The 23266-nt window shown below is 32.5% G+C and overlaps 1 protein-coding gene across 5 annotated transcripts in view; it reads left to right on the top strand.

Moving 5' to 3' along the window:
• The first annotated feature begins 297 nt into the window (after positions 1-297).
• POSTN (periostin, osteoblast specific factor) overlaps positions 298-23266 on the top strand; it is a 31086-nt gene continuing 8117 nt past the window's right edge. For 4 of the 5 annotated variants that reach the window (XM_004680214.1, XM_004680217.2, XM_004680216.2 and 1 more), the window contains exons 1-16: positions 298-528; positions 1778-1876; positions 6348-6412; positions 7444-7601; positions 9712-9876; positions 10824-10970; positions 11481-11622; positions 12967-13179; positions 13750-13884; positions 15114-15262; positions 16422-16558; positions 17075-17205; positions 17816-17946; positions 18045-18147; positions 18273-18340; positions 19329-19374. In XM_004680214.1, coding sequence (XP_004680271.1) covers positions 410-528; positions 1778-1876; positions 6348-6412; positions 7444-7601; positions 9712-9876; positions 10824-10970; positions 11481-11622; positions 12967-13179; positions 13750-13884; positions 15114-15262; positions 16422-16558; positions 17075-17205; positions 17816-17946; positions 18045-18147; positions 18273-18340; positions 19329-19374 — 2008 coding nt within the window. In that variant the 5' untranslated portion in view covers positions 298-409. Of the gene's footprint in view, positions 529-1777; positions 1877-6347; positions 6413-7443; positions 7602-9711; positions 9877-10823; positions 10971-11480; positions 11623-12966; positions 13180-13749; positions 13885-15113; positions 15263-16421; positions 16559-17074; positions 17206-17815; positions 17947-18044; positions 18148-18272; positions 18341-19328; positions 19375-22173; positions 22255-23266 lie in introns of all 5 variants that reach the window. The other variant, XM_012723162.1, reaches the window with a different exon arrangement.

Below are 23266 nucleotides of genomic sequence, written 5' to 3'. Positions count from 1 at the left end.
GATAACATCAAATAAGGATGTCACTGAAGAGCAACATATATTCTGAAAAGAGATTGCAGACTATTATCTAAAACCCAAAGCAAATCATTTTCATAAAACTTTGAAATTACAAAAGAATAAAATTGAACTATGAACATGTAATGAGGCACCTATTAAAAATCAAAAATAGAAATAACATCAAAGTAAACATCTTCCAAGAAGACAAAGCAGCTCAAATTGTTCAGTAAACATAACCAACAAAAGCAGATCTTAGCTGGCAACTTAAAGTTACTGATGTTTTCTGGAAAGAGTTCAGTTTCCCAAGTTGATGTAGCACTCCCTCCCACAACTCTGACATGTATATAAACTCTGAGCTCTCCAAAGCCCACTGCCAGATCTCTTCGTGACTAACTGCAAGGGAGAGAGCAAGATGATTCCTTTCTTACCAGTATTTTCTCTAGTATTGCTTGTGGTTGTTAACCCTGCAAATGCCAATGGTCATTACGACAAGATCTTGGCTCATAGCCGTATCAGAGGCCGAGACCAGGGGTAAGTCAGTGGTTTGGATTTCTAAACCTTTTTTTCACCCTTAGTTCTCTTAGTTTGTTATAAGTATATAAAGTTCTTTATATAGCTCAGGATTTTTTCTACTTGTAAGAAATTAATCAGAAAAAGGGCAAAATGAGTATTCTGCATTTTATGTGTGCATTTTAAACCTTAAGAATGATGGCAAATAACTCGTATATAATTGCTTTTAAGAGACGTTATATAAATCTTTAATATAATTAACAGTATTTAGCAGGCATTGTTTTATGGCTTAGCTTGTCTTTTGTTTCCTTCCCAAAATGTGGAAAGAGGTTTTCAAAATTGAAGAATCCATGGTTAGACTCTCATTAAACAACTTTGAAATATCTAAGAAGTTAGAAAATGAATTCATTTAAGTTACATATAATAACCAAAAAATGGGTAATGTAACTCATTTTCTGAATTACTTGCTTTTTAAATTTAGCACTCTGTAAAATTATAAAATCAATTAATAGTTAATCAAATAAATCAACTACATTTACCATTTTAAAAGTTATCAAACATAATTTAGTAACTTACCCAACCATTTATAATTCTTTCTAAGTGAATCTTGGCACTTCTTCCTGTGTCTCAGGGGCATTTTCATAAAGCTCAAAGCCTTCTTTGCTCACAGTGCAAATAATACTTTCATCTCTAAAAAAGTGAAAAAACATTTAAAGTTCTGGCAGATGCTCTGATTTATTATTTCCATTCAAAGAAATAATTTTCCTTTGTGCAGCCACATCTTTTAAATTATTCCTAATACTTCTGTGATTATCTAGATAATTACAAAGCACTGTATCTTTGGACAGTAAAATTTTGGCTTTTTACTTACCCATTGTTCCAGAGAGCAATAAAGTTGCCCCAACACCCAAAATGACCATGTTTGGTTTTAAAGAAAGGTCAGTAGGTTATTTAATTTAAAAAATAATAAGATTCATGAAAATAAAGTTAAACTTAATGCTGCCTGAATATTTTTTTAGACAGACTGAGAAGAAACACAGGCTTTTTACACTGAGAATGTGTTACTTCCTTTCCCTGTCTTTATCTTGCCATAAACTAGTTTTTCCAATGATTCAGTAGAATTGGGTCAAGAATCGTATTTGTGCAAGACTAGAATTACATCTTTGAAAATCAAATCTACATGCTAACTTTTATTTTAACCACTGACCTGTAAAGATGGAACACCAATCATCATTAAGATATTAACTCTTTCACTCCATCTGTCTTACAGCCCAAATGTCTGTGCCCTTCAGCAGATTTTGGGCACCAAAAAGAAATACTTCAGCACTTGCAGGAACTGGTATCAAGGTGCCATCTGTGGAAAGAAAACGTAAGTATAATCTTTTTGTTAATAAGTCAATTCCAAAGACTATATCATGGTATCTATGCCTTCTCTTGGGCATATGAACCATTCTTGAAAACATGCTCCCAAATTCTGAACTTTGAAAAAAAATGTATCACATGCATAATATAGAATGTCTCCCTATATCTCTCTCTACACTAGTGGAACTCTCATTATCGGCAAATCTATGTGTCTTGAAGACCCAAATGAGGCAAATCACAAAACAATGGGATTTGGCATAGAAGGAATGTGAGCTAATGGCTGATTCTGTCATTTCACTCCTGGGTTGGTTGTCTTTGGTCTGAGGCAAATTAATTAACTTGTTGCATCACTTTTCTCATTTAATTTTAAAAAATGGTCCAGAAGAGTAAGTTGAAGTAAAATGTTAAGACATGGAGAGCAAATATGAAATGTTTGCCTACAATTATTTGGAAATTATTGAAAGTGCTCCAGTTCACCTCTGTATTTCACGGAAAGGGCATTTCATCCCTCCATTTAATTCTGTCATTTCATTCTAAATGACCAGATCCCCATGGATCTACAAAGACTGTCCTGGAAGCTCAACACACTATATTTACTTTCATAATAGCCAAAAAATATTACTTTCTTTACATTAGTTATAATTTTACCTATGATGTTAACAATGGGAAGAATATTTTATTACTTAGTAGATGTGCTTATTGAATTTTTTCATCAAGAATATTGGTAGAAAAAGTATAATTCTGGGCATTTAAAAGTTAAGAATTATTGGGCCCTCCCTGGTGGCGCAGCAGGTTAAAGCACAGTACTGAGAATCTAAAGCCGCTTTCGCATGAGTTCGATTCCCGCCTGCCCCGGAGGTGACCACATGGCGTGGCAGACTTCTCCTGGCCCGCCTGCTGCACCCCCAGCAGTGTACTTCGTCAATCTTCCTGTTCTGCTCCCCACTCTGTCTCTGGTGAAGCCCCTGAGCCTCTGGCCTGCACCCCAGTTCTGTACGCACAAATAAATAAATCTTTAAAATTAAAAAAAAAAAGTTAAGAATTATTCATGTGATCCTATTTCTTTATTTTCAAAGAAAGGTGCAAGTCACACATAGAATAGAATAAGCCAAAAAAGCTAAGAGGTGCAAGGCCAGTCCAAAAAAACAATGGGAAAAGCTTCCTACTCACTTAGACCCCACCCTCAATGAAGGATGCCTTGTCAACTAGAGTAAACAATACGTAACAATCATCATTAAGGTCCAATTACATACATAGATGGAAGGACTGGGGGGACTATTATCAACTTTTTGCTAATAATAATATTAATACAAATACTAAATATGGCAACACCTTATAAAGTTTTCTTCACCTGTGAGATATGGATATAATACATTCCTATTGCTGAACGAAAAATGAATTAAGATATGTGAACTTGCTAAGTAACTCTAATAATATCAATTACCCTTAAATTTAAATTACTTAAACAAATGGGTATATATAGATAGTGGGAAATGGAGCTGTGGCCACATGTATATTTTAAATTCACAGAATTTTCTTATTCCAAATAAGAATCATGTATTCAAGACACATAAACTGAGCTGGACCTTTCTTCTCTATAGCAGCCACGACAAAGACACCAAAGAACTTTGCTTCCTATCCCTTCTCATTGACTTAATGGAATTTCAATTGATGTTACTATTTGACCTGAACATTGTTCCTATTAGTTTGAAGACAACTGCTAGACTTGTGGGTTATTCATACAATTACAACCAAGTCAGTGGTGACAGTGATCTTGGTCACTTTAATAGATAGGCACCAGTTGGAAACTGGGTTTTCCTTCTTTTGTTCTTTATAATCTTGGTTACCAGGGGCCGTTTTGGAAATGCCCATAAGCTACTTAAGAAAGGACCTACTCTCTGACATATTTAATAGAAATAATTATCATATCTTTATTGGAGATTAGCAAAATGTGACATAATTTTACCTCAACTTTCCAAATATATTAGAGATATATGTGTACATAGTATATGCCAAGATTCTTTCTTGCTTCCATTAAAAAACAGAATCCTGCTTTGAAACCAGGTTTTTACCAGAAATATTATAGTGTTTTCTTTGTTAAATTATATTTAACTTATTTTCCCAAAAGTAGCTTTATTTTCATTAACACATTTACCCCTATATTCTTCAATAAATGTAAATGCAAGTTACAAATTTCAAATACCCAAAGAAATCAATAACACTGACAGGAAGAATGCCTGGCTTGCCACCTACATGCAGCTGTTAAACTTCCCAAAGATATCTCGTGGACTTAATATTATCAGTTGACAGAATTTCTTGTCTTCTAGTTAAAATAGTTCCCTTAGGGAGTTAGTGGAAATAATGGGCTAGGTCTAATGAAAAATATGTTTTGCATAGATGTTTTATGTTTGAGATATTTTCCACAATTTATACTTGCAGAATTTTTTTTTTAAAGATTTATTTATGTATTCGTACAGAACTGGGGTACAGGCCAGAGATGCGGAGGGTGAGAGGATTCACCAGAGACAGAGGGGAAGCAGAACAGGCAGATCGACGAAGTACACTGCTGAGGGGAGCAGCGGGCGGGTCAGGAGAGGTCTGCCTCGCCATGTGGTCACCTCCAGGACAGGCAGGGTTCGAACTCATGCGGAAGTGGCTTTTGTTTCTCAGTGCAGTGCTTTAACCCGCTGCGCCACCTGGGAGGGCCACTTGCAGAATTTTTAAAAGTGTCAGTAAGGAGCCCTCCCCAGTGGCACAAGGGGTTAAAGCACAGAACTATGAAGCTACAGGCTGCCACTGCACCATAAGTTCAATCCCCAGCCAGGGAGGTGACCCATATGGTGTGGCAGACTTCTCCTGTCCTGCCCTCTGCTTCCCTCAGCAGTGTATTTTATTCAATTTGCCTGTTTTGTTCCCTACTCTGTCTCTCATGAATCTTCTCATCCCCTGTACTTCTGGCCTGTACCCCAGTTATTGTATGCATAAATAAATCTTTTTTTAAAAATGCCAACAACATTTTCAGTTAATATTTCCAACATATATTATATGTATAAGGATACATTTCTAATACTCATAGTACTGGCTTCGTCACCCTTTTTAGGTCCTACTGATTGCGTAGAACTTTGAGTTTTCTGCAGCATAAATGTTCTTCTGAGAAAACTATTAAAAAAATAACTGTTGAGATAACTATTTTGTTCAACTGGCTGCCAAAATTTCAATAGATTATTTTGGAATTTTTATCCCATGTAGTATATTCATTTTCTACATTAAGGTTGGCTCTTGGGTTTTATCAGCAAGTATTATGGTAATTTTTGTTACATTAATAGTTTCACCTTGTGTCACTGTTTAACCATTATCATTTTACTACATTAGTATTATTAGTATTGTTACATTAAAAAAGTATTTCAGTTCTGTATTATTTGCAATATATGCTAAAGTTAATGTCTAAGCAATTTATAATCTCTGGTATTCAAATATTCAAATTTATTTATATGGGAATCTGTAAATTGAATTGTTTTGATGTCAAAAAAGAATGTGCATAAAGTTCTCCTATACTTTGTATGTTTTCAATGCCACTATTTTTTATCTCTATTTTGTATTAGAGAACAATTTGAAATTAACATTTTACATTTTATCCATGTTCTCATCTGTTGGCCATCATTAAGGAAATATCTCATGTCAATCATTTTTCTCGTCCACTTTTTCTACTATATTCTATACTATATTCAAAGGTGTTACATTGTGCTTTTAAAATTTACAATTAGAACAGAGCTAAGGAAGAATCAAATATTAAAAACATGGATAACCAACTAGTAGACCTAGCTGAAATCCAACAGCTTATTTATCTTTTTAAATGACATAGAATATTTCTCACAAAAGTAAAATTTGACTTTTAAAAAATTTGTTCTCACCATAATTTTTATTTTACTGAGAATGTGTGTTATTATTATATTTGACAATATTTCTCTTAAATACATTCAAAATATTTAATTCATTCCCATATCCTGAGCAAAAATAACACAACTTTATAACAAGAAAGAAAATATTGCCTGAATTAAGGCCTATATGTTTAATTATTAAATTGCATGTTAGTTTATAAGTAATTAACTTTATGACATGAATTTCTCAATTAAAATTACAAAATGGTCTATATTTCCTCATTTCACAGTTAGGTATTGTAGCCACTATAACCATTTTTAGTAGCTGGGAAACTTAGACTCAAGTTATCAAATGACTTGCTCAAGGTCACATATCTACCTAATAGTAAAAATGGAAATCACACTCCATTCTTTTGGTTCAAGAGATGGAAACTTGCCATGAGGCTATAGAGAAGTTCAAAATAATATAAAAACTTCTGTGTCAGTAAAAATGTTTATTCTATAGTCTAAATAAAACATTGTAATACATGATTTTTTTAAGTGTGTGTCAAAATGTTTTCAGTATAGTTCTCCATTAAATAATTTTCTTCCACTGTGTAGGACTGTGTTATATGAATGTTGCCCTGGATATATGAGAATGGAAGGAATGAAAGGCTGTCCAGCAGGTAAAATTTCAATTACTAAATTAAAACATGAGTTCTTCTTGTATAAGAAAAAAGCTAAATTTGTAGAGAAGTCCTTGTGTTTGTATGTGTATGTATTTCAGCCCCATGATAAATCCATAATATGTCATTTGATGTTATTCATGATAAAACTTTAAAACATGGTTGTGCAATAGATGCTAGACAATAACAATAGCTTAGTCATAAGTTTAAGCTAGTTCAAATTCCAAGAAAAAAAAATCCTATAACAAATCATTTTCTCTGAACTTTTCTAGAAAGATAAAATTGACGAGTTAGCAAAACTAATCCTAGCTAATCAAATAGTTGATTATAACTTTCTTCATATTGAAGGTTAGTTCATTATGTTTTTAAAGAAAAAAATAGTTCACCTTCTTCCTCTTTGAAAGACACTCATGGATATTTCACACCAGTCGACACACCCTTCCTCCAGTCACCTTATCTTCTCTAACAAAATATTCTCCTCTCCAGACTCATCACCCCCAGTTATTCTAATGTGATATACATATTGGAGTCTATAATGGACAGAAACTTTCAAAAATCATGTACTCCAGTCATCTTTTGTCTGAATTTACTCCCAGACTAGTGTCCACAATCCATATGGATCTGAGCAGTTAAGAGAATATCAAGACAAATACCTCAATTTGGGGGGTTCCTGAACTTTGATTAATGTCATTGTTACCATGTCATACCATTAGCTCATATAGAATTTGCATTCAATTAAAACGGATTATATCTTTTTTACATGAATACTATCAAGTCAGGCTTTTAGCTAGGATTTTTTTCCAGCTTAAACATGATTTTCCCTTAACACAGTGGGTATATGAAGTAAGTTTTCAGCAGAACCTCATTATTTAGCACTCAGAGGCAATTTTCACATTTTCTGATTTACAGAATTTTATTGCTGAAATTATCAATTAAATGTGTTGGGAAACCTAATGGAAAGTATTAATGACAGGGAAATAATATTCTTGAAGTATGAGCCTAAGTATTTACTCATCTCTTGATTCTTTCAGTCATGCCTATTGACCATGTTTATGGCACACTGGGCATTGTGGGAGCGACCACAACACAGCACTATTCTGATGTCTCCAAACTGAGGGATGAGATTGAAGGAAAAGGATCATTCACCTATTTCGCACCGAGTAATGAGGCTTGGGACAACTTGGATTCTGTAATTCATTATTTTTATAAATATAATATTTCTGTTGTTACTGTTATTTCATTTGAATTGATTTATTAACCTGGAAATTAATAGAAATCTTATATTTTTCTATCACCTGTTATGAGTACACAAAAAAGGATGAGTGGCTGAATATAAGTAGTAAAACATTTTAATACAGCCATAAATGGAATAACTCTCCAGCAGTTCCTAGATTAACAGAAAACACAAGCCAAGAGTGGAGTAAACAGGCACCATTATTCTATTTTACTCCTTTCCTCTTTCTTTTTTACTTTGGAAAAATACATTGAATTTCAGATTGCAAGTCTAATACAAACTTAAGACTATTAGAATTTACAATTTATTATAGAGTATATTATACAGGTGTACATAATAATTCTAATTATATTTAAGCATATATAGCTATTCAGGTACAGACGTGTGGATATTTAAATGAAGGGTTCTAACAATACATTTGATTTTCAAACTTTTGTGTATAATAATATTTCTAATGAATGGATTATGACTCAATCTCCAAACACATAAAACTGATACAGAAAGTTTATACCCAGCAGAACACTATTAACTGGAGGGGATTATGCTAAATGAAATAAGTTAGAAGGGAGAAGACAAATACCTAAGGTTTTATCTATGCGTGGAAAATAGAGAAATAAAATGAAGGGTCAGATAAAGCCCAAGCAAATAACAAACTCTAGAACTCTAACCAGAATTGAGATTACCAGAGGAAGAGAAAAACAATATAGGGTGGAGGATCAATGGACTATGGTGGAGCACTAAGAATGTCTGGGTAGTGGATGTAGTAACATATACTTGAAATGCCTGTCTTAGACTTCTATAAATATAGTGTTGTGAGTCAGTGCTACCTGAAAGAAAATTTTAACAATGAGATAAAAATTATTAAAACAAATTTTCAAATTAAAGAAAGAAGTACTCTTCCTTTTTAGTTGATACGAAGATGGCCTGTAACTATCATTAGATTTAAATTATTTTAGTAAAACTTAAGAAGATTCCTTTAGATATTATCTTGTTACATTAGCTGTGTGGTCACTTGCTTACTTGCTAGAACTCTTTCTTCTAGTTATTACTGACCACATCTCTAACCATCTTCCTGGTTTGTTATACTAACTCCACATCTTTGCCTTAAGAATGTGTTCATTAAAGAGTCTTATGGAACTAGACTATGTCATTTATCTATACTTCTAATGATTTCAGCTATCACCTTAGTGCATATAAACAGAGATTTGTTTCTTGTACTTATTCTCCTTGGGCACACCATTTGCATCTTTAAAGAAAAAAAAAGTTATATAAAACATTTTCTTTCTCTCCACAAATAACTGCTTTTCTGCTCCCCCTACCCCATAATTGGCAATACCAACTGTAGCTATGAAAACTGAAAACTTTGAGTTATCCTGACCACATTCCCCCTCCACTTCCTTCAAATTACTATTAGTCACCCACGTCTCATGTTTCACCCACCTAATTCTGATTACTACTATGATTATTACCAACTTAACCTTCCTAAAGCCTCACCTTATCATTATATTCCAATGCCACAAAATTTTCAGTGTCTCTCCATTACAAGTTTCTTTTTATGTTTTACTCCAACAAAATTTCCCATTTTACTGTCCCACATAACTTTCTAAATTCCTTATGTTAACACATAACAGTATATGGTAACCAAACTGGTTGAATTCTTTAAATTGTTATGGAATAAACATAAAATTATCATTAAACATTAAACCCAAAATATTATATCAAAATATGCCATTTTAATTTTGTTTTCACTCTAATCTAATATAAAAAACATTAGGTGCCCCTAAATATTTCATTTACATAAAGATTACTCTTCATCAGTATATTCATTTATTAATTTTGTTTTGTTTCTAAAAATGCCCAAGCATTCTATAAGATCCAGTACTCTGAATGAAGTACCTAAACTTAGAGAAATTTTAATAAATTGCAATATTATTTGTGTCAATTTGGTTTGATCATCCAGTTAATCCAATGGGAAAGTTATGAGTATAAAAAATATTATAAGAATTGTAATAAGAACTGAAATAACCACAATAAAATAAACATCTATCATTTCTATTTTTTCAAGGATATACGTAGAGGTTTGGAGAACAATGTGAATGTTGAGTTATTGAATGCTTTACACAGCCACATGGTTAATAAGAGAATGTTAACCAAGGACTTAAAAAATGGCATGATTGTTCCTTCAATGTATAATAATCTGGGACTTTTCATTAACCACTATCCTAATGGGGTAAGTTTCATCCATAAAAAATTTATATTTTGAAATATTATTACCCTTAATTATGTCTACATAGTTTGTACAATTTTCATAGAAATAATAAAATATCAATGGTAATAGTACCATACATGATTTACTCCCATATTTAAGACATGTGGATTTCTAATTCAGTGACTGATTCTATAAGAATGATTGTGAGGAAGAAATTAAAGTAACAATTGAGAATCAACAGTTGATCTTCTACAAAAAGAAATCTTAGTAGTTGACATGATTGAAAAAAATTCAGAAAAATAATTTAAAATTTAGTGGAGAATTTATCAAAGCATAATCAGAGGGCAAGTATTTATTTAATCACCTTTTGTTTACTATACTATTTTGGGTTCTTGTGTGTTTGTATGAGTCACTGTGAGAACCCTCCAATGGGTTCAGAGGGGACTGGCAACAGTTAAATCTTCTGGGACACAAAGGGTCACTAATGAAGCAACATTTAGGAAGTTGCTAGAACTGCACCATTATATTCATGCAATAAGTTTTTGTAATAAGTTTTTGTTTCTCTGTCTCAGAACTTATTTTGGACCAATTTGGCTTCTTTATTGATTGATCAGGTCCTAGATCCTGATTTGTTGTATTATACTAGAATCATTTAAGACTCCCTCTATAAAAGAAAGGAGCCAAAGCAATTATTTGAATGGAAAACATCTTGCTTTATGTTTCTATATATGGTGTTACTGTACACAGATTCACAACTGGTTCCATTTTCTCCTAGTTCCTTTTTAAGACTTAATGATATTGTTTTGATTTTCAACAGTACATTCAGATTGTTGGCTCCTTCATGTTGCATTATAAATGATTACATAAAAGATATTCATTATAAATGATAAATAGGGTATGGGTTGGTAACCTCAGCAGTCAAAGAATAGCTCTGAATTCTTCACTTTGATTTTCCCAAATAATTATAGGTTGTCACTGTTAACTGTGCTCGAATCATCCATGGGAATCAGATTGCAACAAATGGTGTTGTGCATGTTATTGACCGTGTCCTTACACAAATTGGCACCTCGATTCAAGACTACATTGAAGCAGAAGATGACCTCTCATCTTTCAGGGTATGTTCAAGTAGTAACAGCAGATTGTCTTTGAGATTCTTTCTTTCCCTGTCAGAACCTAAAAACAATAAAAATTCTATTAAACAAACCTTGCAGAAATGTAACAAATATAATTTTTGAAATGAAAATATTTGTATTTTACATTAAAAAAACCATCTCCTCAGGTGAAATACTACTTATGTGGAAATGATAAATGAAACATAGTTATGTGACTCTAGTGTATATAGTATATTTAGAATCTGTCTGTCTAAGTTATTACATGTACTACTGGCTATTGCTACAGTCACATGAACATTGGCAGAATTCCCATTATTACAAACATAGTTTGAGGCAACTTGGAAAAGACATAGTTAGCCATGCCAAAGTGTAATGTTTTAAAGATCTAACAAAAGCAAATTTCCACAGTTTTCCATTCAATCTGCTCCCTCATGTCAGCCTAGGCTAAGAATGCCATAATATTCTTTTGGATTTGCAATGTGCATGCCTTTAAAGAGCACATTTGTTTTTCAGACAGCTGCTTTCACATCAGACATACTGGAGAACCTTGGAAGAGATGGTCACTTCACACTCTTTGCTCCTACCAATGAGGCTTTTGAAAAACTTCCAAGAGGTGTCCTAGAAAGGATTATGGGAGATAAAGTGGCTTCTGAAGGTACTACAATATCTTCCTCTGTGAGAAATCTCCAAAATGTCAAGAAAAGGAAATAAATTATCTAATATTATCACCCTTGATAAATAAAGACAAACTCCTACTCTGAGGTGGATTATAAAAATATTTTAAAAAGTCATTGAACATTACACAGAGAAATTCATTCAATCACTAATATTAGTAAGCCAAAAATTTTTAAATACCGTATTTTTGTACCATTTACAGATGAATAAGTAGCAGACATTAAAAAGGGTTAGCATGGGCCCTCCCTGGTGGTGCAGCGGGTTAAAGCACTGCACTGAGAATCTAAAGCCGCTTCTGCATGAGTTCAATTCCCGCCTGCCCTGGAGGTGACCACATGGTGTGGCAGACCTCTCCTGACCCGCCCACTGCTCCCCTCAGCAGTGTACTTCGTCAATCTGCCTGTTCTGCTCCCCACTCTGTCTCTGGTGAAGCCTCTCACCGCCCCTGAGCCTCTGGCCTGTACCCCAGTTCTGTATGCACAAATAAATAAATCTTTAAAAAAAAAAAAAAAAGGGTTAGCATATGTTCAAAAAAATTAAATGAAAATTTAATATACACATTATGCAATATTCTTCATTCTAATTTTAAACTAAAATGAATAATGGGATTTGAGAAAATAACACGATTATCTTCAACCCTCACATTTATATGTGTGTGTGTATATATATATATATATATATATATACACACACACACACATATATAATTTTTATTATCCCTTCCCAGTTTCTCTTTATATTTTTAATAGATTTTTAGAACATTAACAAGTACATTTCACTTATTCAGCCTATCCTAAAACACACTCAGCCAATTAGTTGGAGAAATTTTGAGGGTATAGTTAAAGCACTGATACCTTTATATAGCATTCAAGAAACTATCTTTATTTCAGCTACTTTCAACATGTTGCCTTTGGGCAATTATTTGTTTCACCCTTTGCCTCCATTAAAGACACTGCTGGCATATTTTGGAACCATTATCACTAGCAAATTAACTACAGGCTTTCTGAAAAGATCGATTCTTCTTTATTTCACATCAGAAATTACTTTCTTATGCCAGTGATCTAAGTCTGACTGAACACATTTTCGTGAACTACAAAAAATATTTCATGTAGCTGATCTCTTTTTATTTGCTACCAAGCTAAGCTATTCTTATTGCATAGTTAATGGGGGGAGAAAGGTACCTAATGTAAACAGCATTTTAAAATGTTCCATAATCCTAAGATATTTCACATATAGGAACACTTATTTCCAATGTAATGTATGTCTTTTAAAGGGTCAAACACCACTTGACCTGAAATTTTGCTCTGTTTATTTTGTATTTCAGCACTCATGAAGTACCACATTTTAAATACTCTTCAGTGTTCTGAGGCTATCATGGGAGGAGCAGTCTTTGAAACCTTGGAAGGAAGCACAATTGAGATAGGATGTGATGGGGACAGCATAACAGTCAATGGAATAAAAATGGTGAACAAAAAAGACATTGTGACCAATAATGGTGTCATCCACCTGATTGATCAGGTCCTAGTTCCTGATTCTGGTGAGCCACAAACAGTTTCATATTCTTCTGCTTAATACTGCTTACTAACTGACTCATCCAGTATGAGTCAATGGAAAAGAAATACACAGTATAAAGAAGGAATGTGAAATATAAACATAAAATAAGCAGTGAGCTGAGTATTAATAGATCACCTATGAAGTCATGGCCATTCCACATAGCTCTTTGACTTTCCCGGGTTTCTAACACCTCATACTTATAAAGGTTCTTACAGTGCTAGTTTTCCAAAAAACAGAAGAAATGATGTAACTAAATGGCCAACTCTGGCAATGCACACGGTAGAGTAATCATGTGAGTAGAGAAATCAGGAGGTGCTAATAGAGAATCAAAGAAATCTACAAATAAGAAAAATATTTTCATTCTGAAATTCTTTGGCCTTATCAACCTGCAAAAAAGGAAGCTAAGATTCTTGTGCTAGGGAAATGGGTACCTTATCACATTTCCAGTGCTGCAAATAGCTTCTAGAAAATAGTCAAGATTTGTTTTACCAATTTCATGATGACAATAGTAATAATGATGACATTGTTAGGATGGTGTTGGTTTATTTTACAGCCAAACAAGTTATTGAGCTGGCTGGAAATCAGCAAACCACTTTCAAAGACCTTGTGGCCCAATTAGGCTTGGCATCTGCTCTGAGGCCAGATGGAGAATATACTTTGCTGGCACCCATGAATAATGCATTTTCTGGTATGTACTGGATACTCTCATACTCTCACTCCTGCTTCCCTCTCATACAACTTTTATCCCCACCATAATTGTTTGCAGAAAAAAATAACAGTTATTTCACAAAGTGTTAAGCTGTTCCTGCATTACTTAGAATTCTGCAAAATGCTAGCATTATGTAATCCCACTAAAATGAATTTCATTGCAAAATATTTCATTTTAAAAGATAAGATTAAAGAGTTGTGATATTGGGTGTTGAATTATTTTGTGAATGTAATCATATATCCATTGTAAGTCATCGAAATATTAGTAGATCTTAAGAAAAATAATTTATTCAATATCGACATTATAATACTCAGGAAAAAACATGTTTTTTGAATGTAAAAATTTGAAAACAGCATCAAAATATAAATAATAAAAATGAGACAATTTACATTTCCATATTATGATGATAACTGCTATAAGTATTTTACCTAGTAACTACTACCCAAGGGTTTTATTTAGAGTAAAACAATCTACTGCTTTTTCCAGAAAAATGATTTCATAAAGACATTTTTATTTTCATACAAAAATTAGCAATTAAAGAAATAAATATCCCCTTTTCAATATTTTCCCAAATACTCCAGTATTTAGAAATTATTAATAAGTGTGTATGCTCTTGGTGGTGAGTATGGTATAGTGCAGGTGTAATTCTATATTTCTGCATCTTAAACAGTATTGTAAACTGTAAATCTCAATGAAATTATATTCAACATATGAAAAAAGGAAGTTATTAGTGAAAAAATCAAATTCTGACTCTTGCTATTTTCCCTTATTGCAGTAATAAATATACCCATAGTGCTGACACTAATTTGCTTTTAAAAGCATGTGTGTTTTGATTCTCTCTCCAGTTTAAAAGATAGATTTACAAATGATTCACCAGTAGTCTTTCATGTAACTAATGAACATCAGAAAAAAATCTTGGCCAGCTTAAAGTTTGACATTTGCTAAGACCATAGAAAGCTATGTATCCTTTACAGAGCTGTAAGCTATTGTTTGGAATACTTGGAATCATTTTATAGTCATTTTATACAAAAAGTTATAGAGTTTCTAATTGTTGCAGTCTTTCTAGACTTGAGCATCAAGCATGCTCAAATATTATGAGTATAGGATGCATATCAACAATATTAAGGATTTTTCATTTTCATTATTTCTCTTTCCTAGAGAGACTTTAATACATTCTAAATAAAATAATAACTTTTCTTTATTTATAGATGACACACTGAGCATGGACCAGCGCCTTCTAAAATTAATTCTACAGAATCACATCTTGAAAGTAAAAGTTAGTCTTAATGAGCTTTACAATGGACAAAGACTTGAGACCATTGGAGGCAAACAGCTCAGAGTCTTTGTGTATCGCACAGTAAGTGAATCAGAACAAGATATAGTTCTACATGTAAAATGACATGTGCTTCTCAACAAATGCGATTGCACAGATATTTCCAGAGCTTTGTTTATGTGCTTTTATTAGTAAATATTCATAAGTACATCAGAAAACTGAGTCATTTGTGAGAAAAGACTGGAAGACAGTATACACACACAAAAAAATTGTTATAATAATTTAGATATTTATGTGTCAATTTCTAAATAACTATGCTGTAAATCATTCATTATTTCAATTCTAGAAATCACTAAATCTCCTTTAAATTAACAATTTATGATTTACAGGGTAATTTTTATATTGAATCAAAAATGTAGGATAATTTTCTTACTACAAGATCACCATTCAGCAACTGAATCTTCTTGGAATAACTGTCAAGATAAATTTTTACAGGCAAAGATTTTTGACTCTACAAAATCATTCTAAATTACTTTTATCTGAGGGAAATTTTTTAGAAAATATTGTTTATAAGAATTAGAGTGTACCTAGTTATGCTGTTTAGTTTCTGTTCTGGTAATCGCATACAATGGAACAATTTCAAAAAATGTAAAGCATTAGCTAGTACTGAATGTGACACACAGCAGCTGCTCCTTTTAGCTTCAGAATTCCAAGACACACATTTAAAATGATGCAGAAAATGTGCTGCACTCTAATTCACCCACACATACACATGCACACATTCAAAAATGCTGTAACTCAAGTAATCATTTTACTTAAGGTTGATAGGATTACATAGTTAAGAAAACACAGTATATATATGAAGATCACAAGAGTCGTGAGATCAGGAAGGCCCCATGGAATTAAAATGTTAATTTTGTGAGGAGGGTATGGAAGAACATGTAGACCCAAGGAGGAATGACAGAAGACACAGAAATGAAATCAATAGAATTATTATTTACTGACAAAAGTAGCTGCACTAGTTGTGGGAAATCTAGCTAAGAAAGAAGTATGAGGTCACATTGTTGAAGACCTTAAAATAGAGAGGAAAGAAGCTGCTTCCTCTGGTTTTGGAAGGTTCTGTTGATCTCCTAAAAGAGCCTATCTAGAAATTTGTGCTTTGGATAGCTATTGCCACATAAGAAATTTCAAGTTAGGTCAAGTTAGAACAAATGCTGTATATGTTTCTTTCCTTGTTGCCTAGGCTGTCTGCATTGAAAATTCATGTATGGTGAGAGGAAGCAAGCAAGGAAGAAATGGTGCCATTCACATATTCCGAGAGATCATCAAGCCAGCAGAGAAATCTCTCCATGAAAAATTAAAACAGGATAAGCGCTTTAGGTAAGACTAGTAGTCTCACCTCCACAGAATTAATGACATTTATTGGCATATTTTTGTTTCACAGTTAGCAGTCTCAAAGGCATTATAGTCAGTATTTCTGAGGAGAAAATTCAAATTTAGAAAGTTAAACGTTTTTAAACTCCAGTATGTTTTAAGAGTATTTATTTTGCATCTTGGGATACTATAATATAATTCAGTCAGTGAAAATAAAAAATGAAGACTAAACTGGTTATAAATTTCTTTATAATTATTTTTTTTAAGTGATCACAAACACAGCTATTTTATTAAAGTGTTTATGGGATAAAACGAGCTTGGGAAATTAAAAAAAAATATATTGTATATTTAAATTTTCTCATGATAAAACTTTGTTAATGGGTAAACTGTACTTAAATGAAAGTACAGGAACTATTTTCTTGTGAATTCTGTAGTACAAGGATTTTAGTTTATTCCATGAATTGTAGGTGAGCACACCTAAACCTAAATCTAATAAAATGAATACATATCATTCCTGTTTAGCATCTTCCTCAGCCTACTTGAAGCTGCAGACTTGAAAGAGCTCCTGACACATCCTGGAGATTGGACATTATTTGTGCCAACCAATGATGCCTTTAAGGGAATGACTAACCAAGAAAAGGAAATTCTGATCCGTGAGTAGGAGTTATTCACCCCAAGATTTCAGAATCTCAATTCCTCCTTCTGAGTTCTTACTCTGATTTCAGCCTCAAAATTGCATCCTCTTTCATTTTCTTAGCTAGCCTAGGTTTTCTCAGTTCCCTTTGATATATATGGAGGGTCACTTATTATTCTTAATTACTGCTTACCATCATGTGGTTGGGCAAAAGGTTCAATTGCTATTTCTATTAAAGGTCACAATTAGTTGACAAAGAAGGAAAAAAGTCACAACTTCAGAATAATTAGATTTTTTCTCTTCCATTAAGTTGGTAAAATTTTGATTGAACTGATTAAAATGACTAAAAGTTTTGATATAGCATTGACATCAAATTGAGGGAACAATAGCATAATGAGAAATTATACCGTGAAAAATAGCTAAAGCACAGAAATGTTTTTCTCCTTAGTCCTCAGAGTATTGAAATGTCAAAAAAATGACATGTTATTAAGTAAATATATATTTTTAGATAAAGATATATATATATTTATAAAATATATATTAAATATATATGTACATATATATGCATATATATGTGTATATATATATATACATATATATATATATGTATATGTATATCTTTCCCCTAGGAGACAAAAATGCACTTCAAAACATCATCCTTTATCACCTGACACCAGGAGTTTTCATTGGAAAGGGATTTGAACCTGGTGTTACCAACATTCTAAAGACCACACAAGGAAGCAAAATCTACCTGAAAGGAGTAAGTTCTCTAAAATGAATTTATAATAATTTTCATCATCGTTGACTTACTTTAATATTCACTTTTTATTAAATTTCTCATTATCTCTGTTTTAATAGGTAAATGACACACTTTTGGTGAATGAATTGAAATCAAAAGAATCTGACATCATGACAACAAATGGTGTTATTCATGTTGTTGATAAACTCCTCTACCCAGCAGGTTGGTAATTAGTGAGCTAATTAGTGGATGAAGTAAGTTTCTATAGAAACTAGGTTTTTATTTTATATTTTCTTACCTATGTGTGTGTGTGTGTGTGTGTGTGTATTTAATGTGCTTCTTCATAGACACACCTGTTGGAAATTATCAGTTGCTGGAAATACTTAATAAGCTGATCAAATACATCCAAATTAAGGTACAGAATTTTACTAAATTCATTCTTAATGTGTTGGAAAATATTGTAAGTTTAACATGAGACTAGAAAAGTAAATATTAATAAGTAAATGTGTACTGACCTTGGATTGTTCCTTAATGACCATGTACTACTGACCCACCTATCATGAAATGACACATTTCTTTATGGTTTTATTTACCAAATAGCTATTAAAAAGTTATATAAGTCCAACCAATATATCAAGTTCTATGGGAATTATCAAGTTGAGTCAGACATGGCCTTTTGTTTAAAAAAGTCTACTATTGAGCTGAATAGATAAGACATGCACATATAAAACTATATTCTTTTCATCAAATATCATTGCTGCTAACATAATAGAAAAAAAGTTTTTTGCTTACCAAAAAATACCACTAATTATAGTAGTATTTAAAGGCATGGATACTTCAACTGTGTAGGGTAGAAGTATCAGAAAATATATATCATTTAATAAATATATCTATATATATAAAATTTGGGGTAAAGTTCTGTAATTTTTTTTTAAAGATTTATTTATTTGTACATACAGAACTGGGGTACAGGCCAGAGGCTCAGGGGCGGTGAGAGGCTTCACCAGAGACAGAGTGGGGAGCAGAACAGGCAGATCTATGAAGTATGCTGAGGGGAGCAGCGGGCGGGTCAGGAGAGGTCTGCCACGCCATGTGGTCACCTATGGGGCAGGCGGGAATCGAACTCATGAGGAAGTGGCTTTGGCTTCTTAGTGCAGTGCTTTAACCCGCTGCGCCACCAGGGAGGGCCAAGTTCTGTAATTTTTAAGACTAAATAACAAATCTACTAATTTTTATGCCATCTGCCCAAATAACAGGAAATCAAAAATGATTTATATAAAGACTTCACTTCTACTAAGTATAATGGTAGTTTTACTGTTTATACTTTAGTAAGAATTGAAATGGTGATTTTGTTGATAGAACTGCTATATTTCATGTTACTAACTGTAAGCATCTATTTCCAGTTTGTTCGTGATAGCACCTTCAAAGAAATACCTATGACTGTCTACAGTAAGTACATGATGATTATTTGAAACATATAAATGGAAAGATATAAAATTTACAACCCTATAATTATCTTTGTATTTATAAACAGAGATAATTGATAATCTGGTATACAGAATTCCAAACAATGGCAAACCTTGTCATACTTGAAATAGAGCTTGAGATCTGAATAAGTGCTCTCAATCTTGGTCTTACCCAATGAACCACTTCTCCACTCACTGGAAAAATAGGAAGGATAAGATAAAGGAATGGCAACAAAATGTAATAGTATGTCAAAGAGGGAGGGGAAAAAAAGACATACAAAAATAAAAAGCGAAAAAAAAAAAAAGAGCTGAACAGCACTTCATAGTTACCTGAAAATGTACATATGTGGACATAAAAATAACATTACCAAAAGATTTGTCATTGATTTCATCCTCAAGCCCTCAGCCATTTAAAAAGTAGGATGTGAGATGATATACTAGAAAATCCTACTGTTTATGAGTTAGTGGTTCAAAAACACTCTATATCCAAAATTGAGTGAAGAAATAAGTTTATCAGGTAATAAAACTTAAAGTTTCCAGATTCCAATGTTCTTTGTCTCTTGATGCTACCAGATTATCAAAAGTAACCTCTACTATTTAACAATGGTAAAGAAATTTCATTTCTCTTCTCATAACCATAACTTGTGATAATTTCTTTTCCAATGGGACTTTTTCTTCTTTTGCCCCTTTTTTCTTTCTTCAATTATCATTTTTTCAGCAGAACTTATTTTCATTTTGTTTTGACTCTAGAACTGGACTCTCAAAATGTATCAGTAACTAAAGTCTTATTTCAATTCCCACATTTATCCTGGTTAGAAAAATACCCTATTTTATACCATGAGCATCTGTTATTTAATGAAACTAGTTTTCAATAAGATTTAAAGTAGATATGGAAAAAGCAAGACAATGGAAGGAGCAAAACAAAATGTCTGCTGTGCTTACTGATTTCAATTATATAATGATAGCATACATAATTACAGTATTGTGCTGGTTCTGCACAGTTCTCTAGGTGTATCTAGAATAGTTATGATTCAACATAGTGTAAATCCAGTAAGGAATTATGCAGTCTTGTTAATGATATATTTTATAACAAATTAAAGAATTCTTATGGGCTCTATTCATCAGAAATGTTATGTCAAATTTCTCCACAAATTATGATTACTAGCACCACATTTCTTTTCCTTTCCTGCTTTATTCAGGGGGTAGGCCCATTTTCCATTTATGTCAATATACTAATTAGATAACAATCGCCAAAATACTATGATTCCATTATTTTCCTCTGTGAAAATTTGATCCTCACTCACAAATGAGACTACATTGTGTGAAATTATGAAAATCCAATGGAGCACACCAACCTGCTTTCGAGTGCATGACACAACTCTGAGATTTACATTCAATATCAGATATTTCTTTAAGTCATACCCATATGAGCACACTGCTATTTAGAAGCCTACTTCAAATGGGGGTAGAGACTAATTACAGAAAAGATTTCACATTGAAAGTCCTTTATAAAATGTTTCATGTCCTTGAGAATAACTTTTGTCCCCCAAATACCATATATTTTAAATTCTATAGGGAAATGTTCTTTGGCTTATGTTTTCAAATTTATCATATTTGAGGTAAATAGGAATAAAGTCAACATTTGCTCCTCATCCTGAATCTATCAGGTCTTCAGAGAAGCAAAACTGAAGTAAAACTACCAATAAACTAAATATCATAAACTTTCACTTCCCTTACATGAAGTGAAAATTTAAGGTAAAAGTAATTAATCCATTTGATAGCAAGAAGCTAAGATCTCTGAATTTAATCTTCACACATTCATCACTCTGTGGCAAGATCACTTATAAAATCAGTAATTGGCCACAGAGATTTGATATATTTTAGGCTTCATAAGTTGAGATCTCAATAAGTAATATCAGCTATGACTAACACATAGTCAAAATTAAGACTTAGAAATCATCTTAATTTTAAAAGTTGACACCTTAGAAACATGAGAATGTGACAGAAAGGCAAATTGTGCCACAATCTGCTGTGACTTCGCAGTTAGCCCATTATCTTACAGAAACACTTTTAATGATTTTAATTAGAAATGACGGTAGTCTGCACTGCCAAAAGCCATTCAAGTAGTGACTAATATTTTAAAGAAAGTGTGCACATTATATCTCAATTGAGTGTATGATATACATTCAAAATACATAGCTTATTTTTAAAAATGGCAATGATGGCAAAGCTGGAAATAAAAATATTTTAGCCTCTGAGATACAAATCATATCATATTTTGTTGCATAGAGCTCATGACTGGCTGGCTAGTATATTCCTTTCTATATCCCTACTATCAAATGCATGAAAATGTTTTGAATATTTTTCTTTCATTTTTGTCTTCTATTTAAGAAAGAATCCAACAATGAAATTTAAGATATTATGAACTGCATGATATTAATCATGTTTATTTGTCTCTGTTGCAATGCAGCCATTATTTTCAAGAAGTACAAAAGAAGGTAAAGAGCTTTAGTGGTGCAGTTCAAAATGATAGATTTCTAGATAGAATTCTTCAATTAGTGAGTAGATAGTTCACTGGAACAAATTCAAGTCACTGGACTTCAGAGTTCACCATCTGGATATGAGAAGACACTAGATAATGTATCATGAATAGTTCCTGGATTTGACTGCCAGAACGTATTATCACATCTGATTCCTCAGTGGGTATCAGATCAAAAATAGGCTACCGGGTCAGGGTGTCTTCATGGAAACATCATTTATGTTCCACTTTCTATACTTTCAGCAACTAAAATTATAACCAAAGTTGTAGAACCAAAAATTAAAGTGATTGAAGACAGTCTTCAGCCTATTATCAAAACTGAAGGTAAAAAATCAATGTTATACATGGCTCCTTTTATTATGAAAAAAATCCATGTAATGGACTGACTTGTATGAATGTAGCTACATTCCTTTTGAAACTAACAACCTAAATATGTCTATACCAGTGGCATGCTCATATGATTGCAGAATGTGGAATGCAAATTGTTTAGCAGAGTAGTACAGCATTCCTAAAACTTTTCAGTACATTTGCTTGATACTTGATTTCATTTGAGCCTGATTGACTTATGTATCACCAGTAGTATCCAGATACTCATTAAGCAAATAAATCTTAAGCTTTTTTTTTTTTTTAATGACAGTTAGTTCTTTTGGAGAGTGTATTATTTGTGTAGTTTTGCTTCTGATCTCTTCTTATATTATTCCAAGTTCTTCCCCAAAATGTGAAAGCACTTTTCATCCAACCACTTAAGAGAAAAAAGTTGTGCATTGAGAAAGCTTTTAAAATATAGCAATACATGACATGACTTTTCTTAACATTAGACCATCAGAAATATAAAAGGAAATAGATAATCCTTGCCCTGAATTTATGTGTGTGTGTGTGTGTGTTGATATAAATATGAGATTATACATTCATGTACTTCTCTCTTTGGACTTCAGATTAGAACATTAGTCACCGTCTCTCTGCCCTATTGTCTGTGTTAGCCAATTCCTATATCTATGTCTGCACCTTCATTTCATGTATTTAATTATTAGCAAGAATAGATCTTAAGAATGTCTTACTCCCATTTACAAACATCTTAGTGCTGCAACTTACCATACACACACTCAAAAGAACAGGCTATCATCTTTAGTCAGTAAGAAGGTTAGATGCAGTTTTCTAAAAAAGGAATAGATTATTTCTATAACTTAAAAAACTGACTTTAATTTTGATCATATAACTCTTTGCCCCACAGATCAAATATCATGGTGTTTGAGAAAATTATACTCTTGTTTTCATTATTTTAGATTGTGCTATACTATTTAATTCTGAGTAATGGTATATATATTCCCAATTTCTG

This window comes from Condylura cristata, unplaced genomic scaffold (assembly GCF_000260355.1).
Source record: "Condylura cristata isolate star-nosed mole 26May11 unplaced genomic scaffold, ConCri1.0 scaffold00010, whole genome shotgun sequence".
Lineage (NCBI taxonomy): Eukaryota > Metazoa > Chordata > Mammalia > Eulipotyphla > Talpidae > Condylura > Condylura cristata.
Note: the sequence above shows the minus strand (reverse complement) of the source record. Positions and strands in the feature narration are given on the sequence as shown.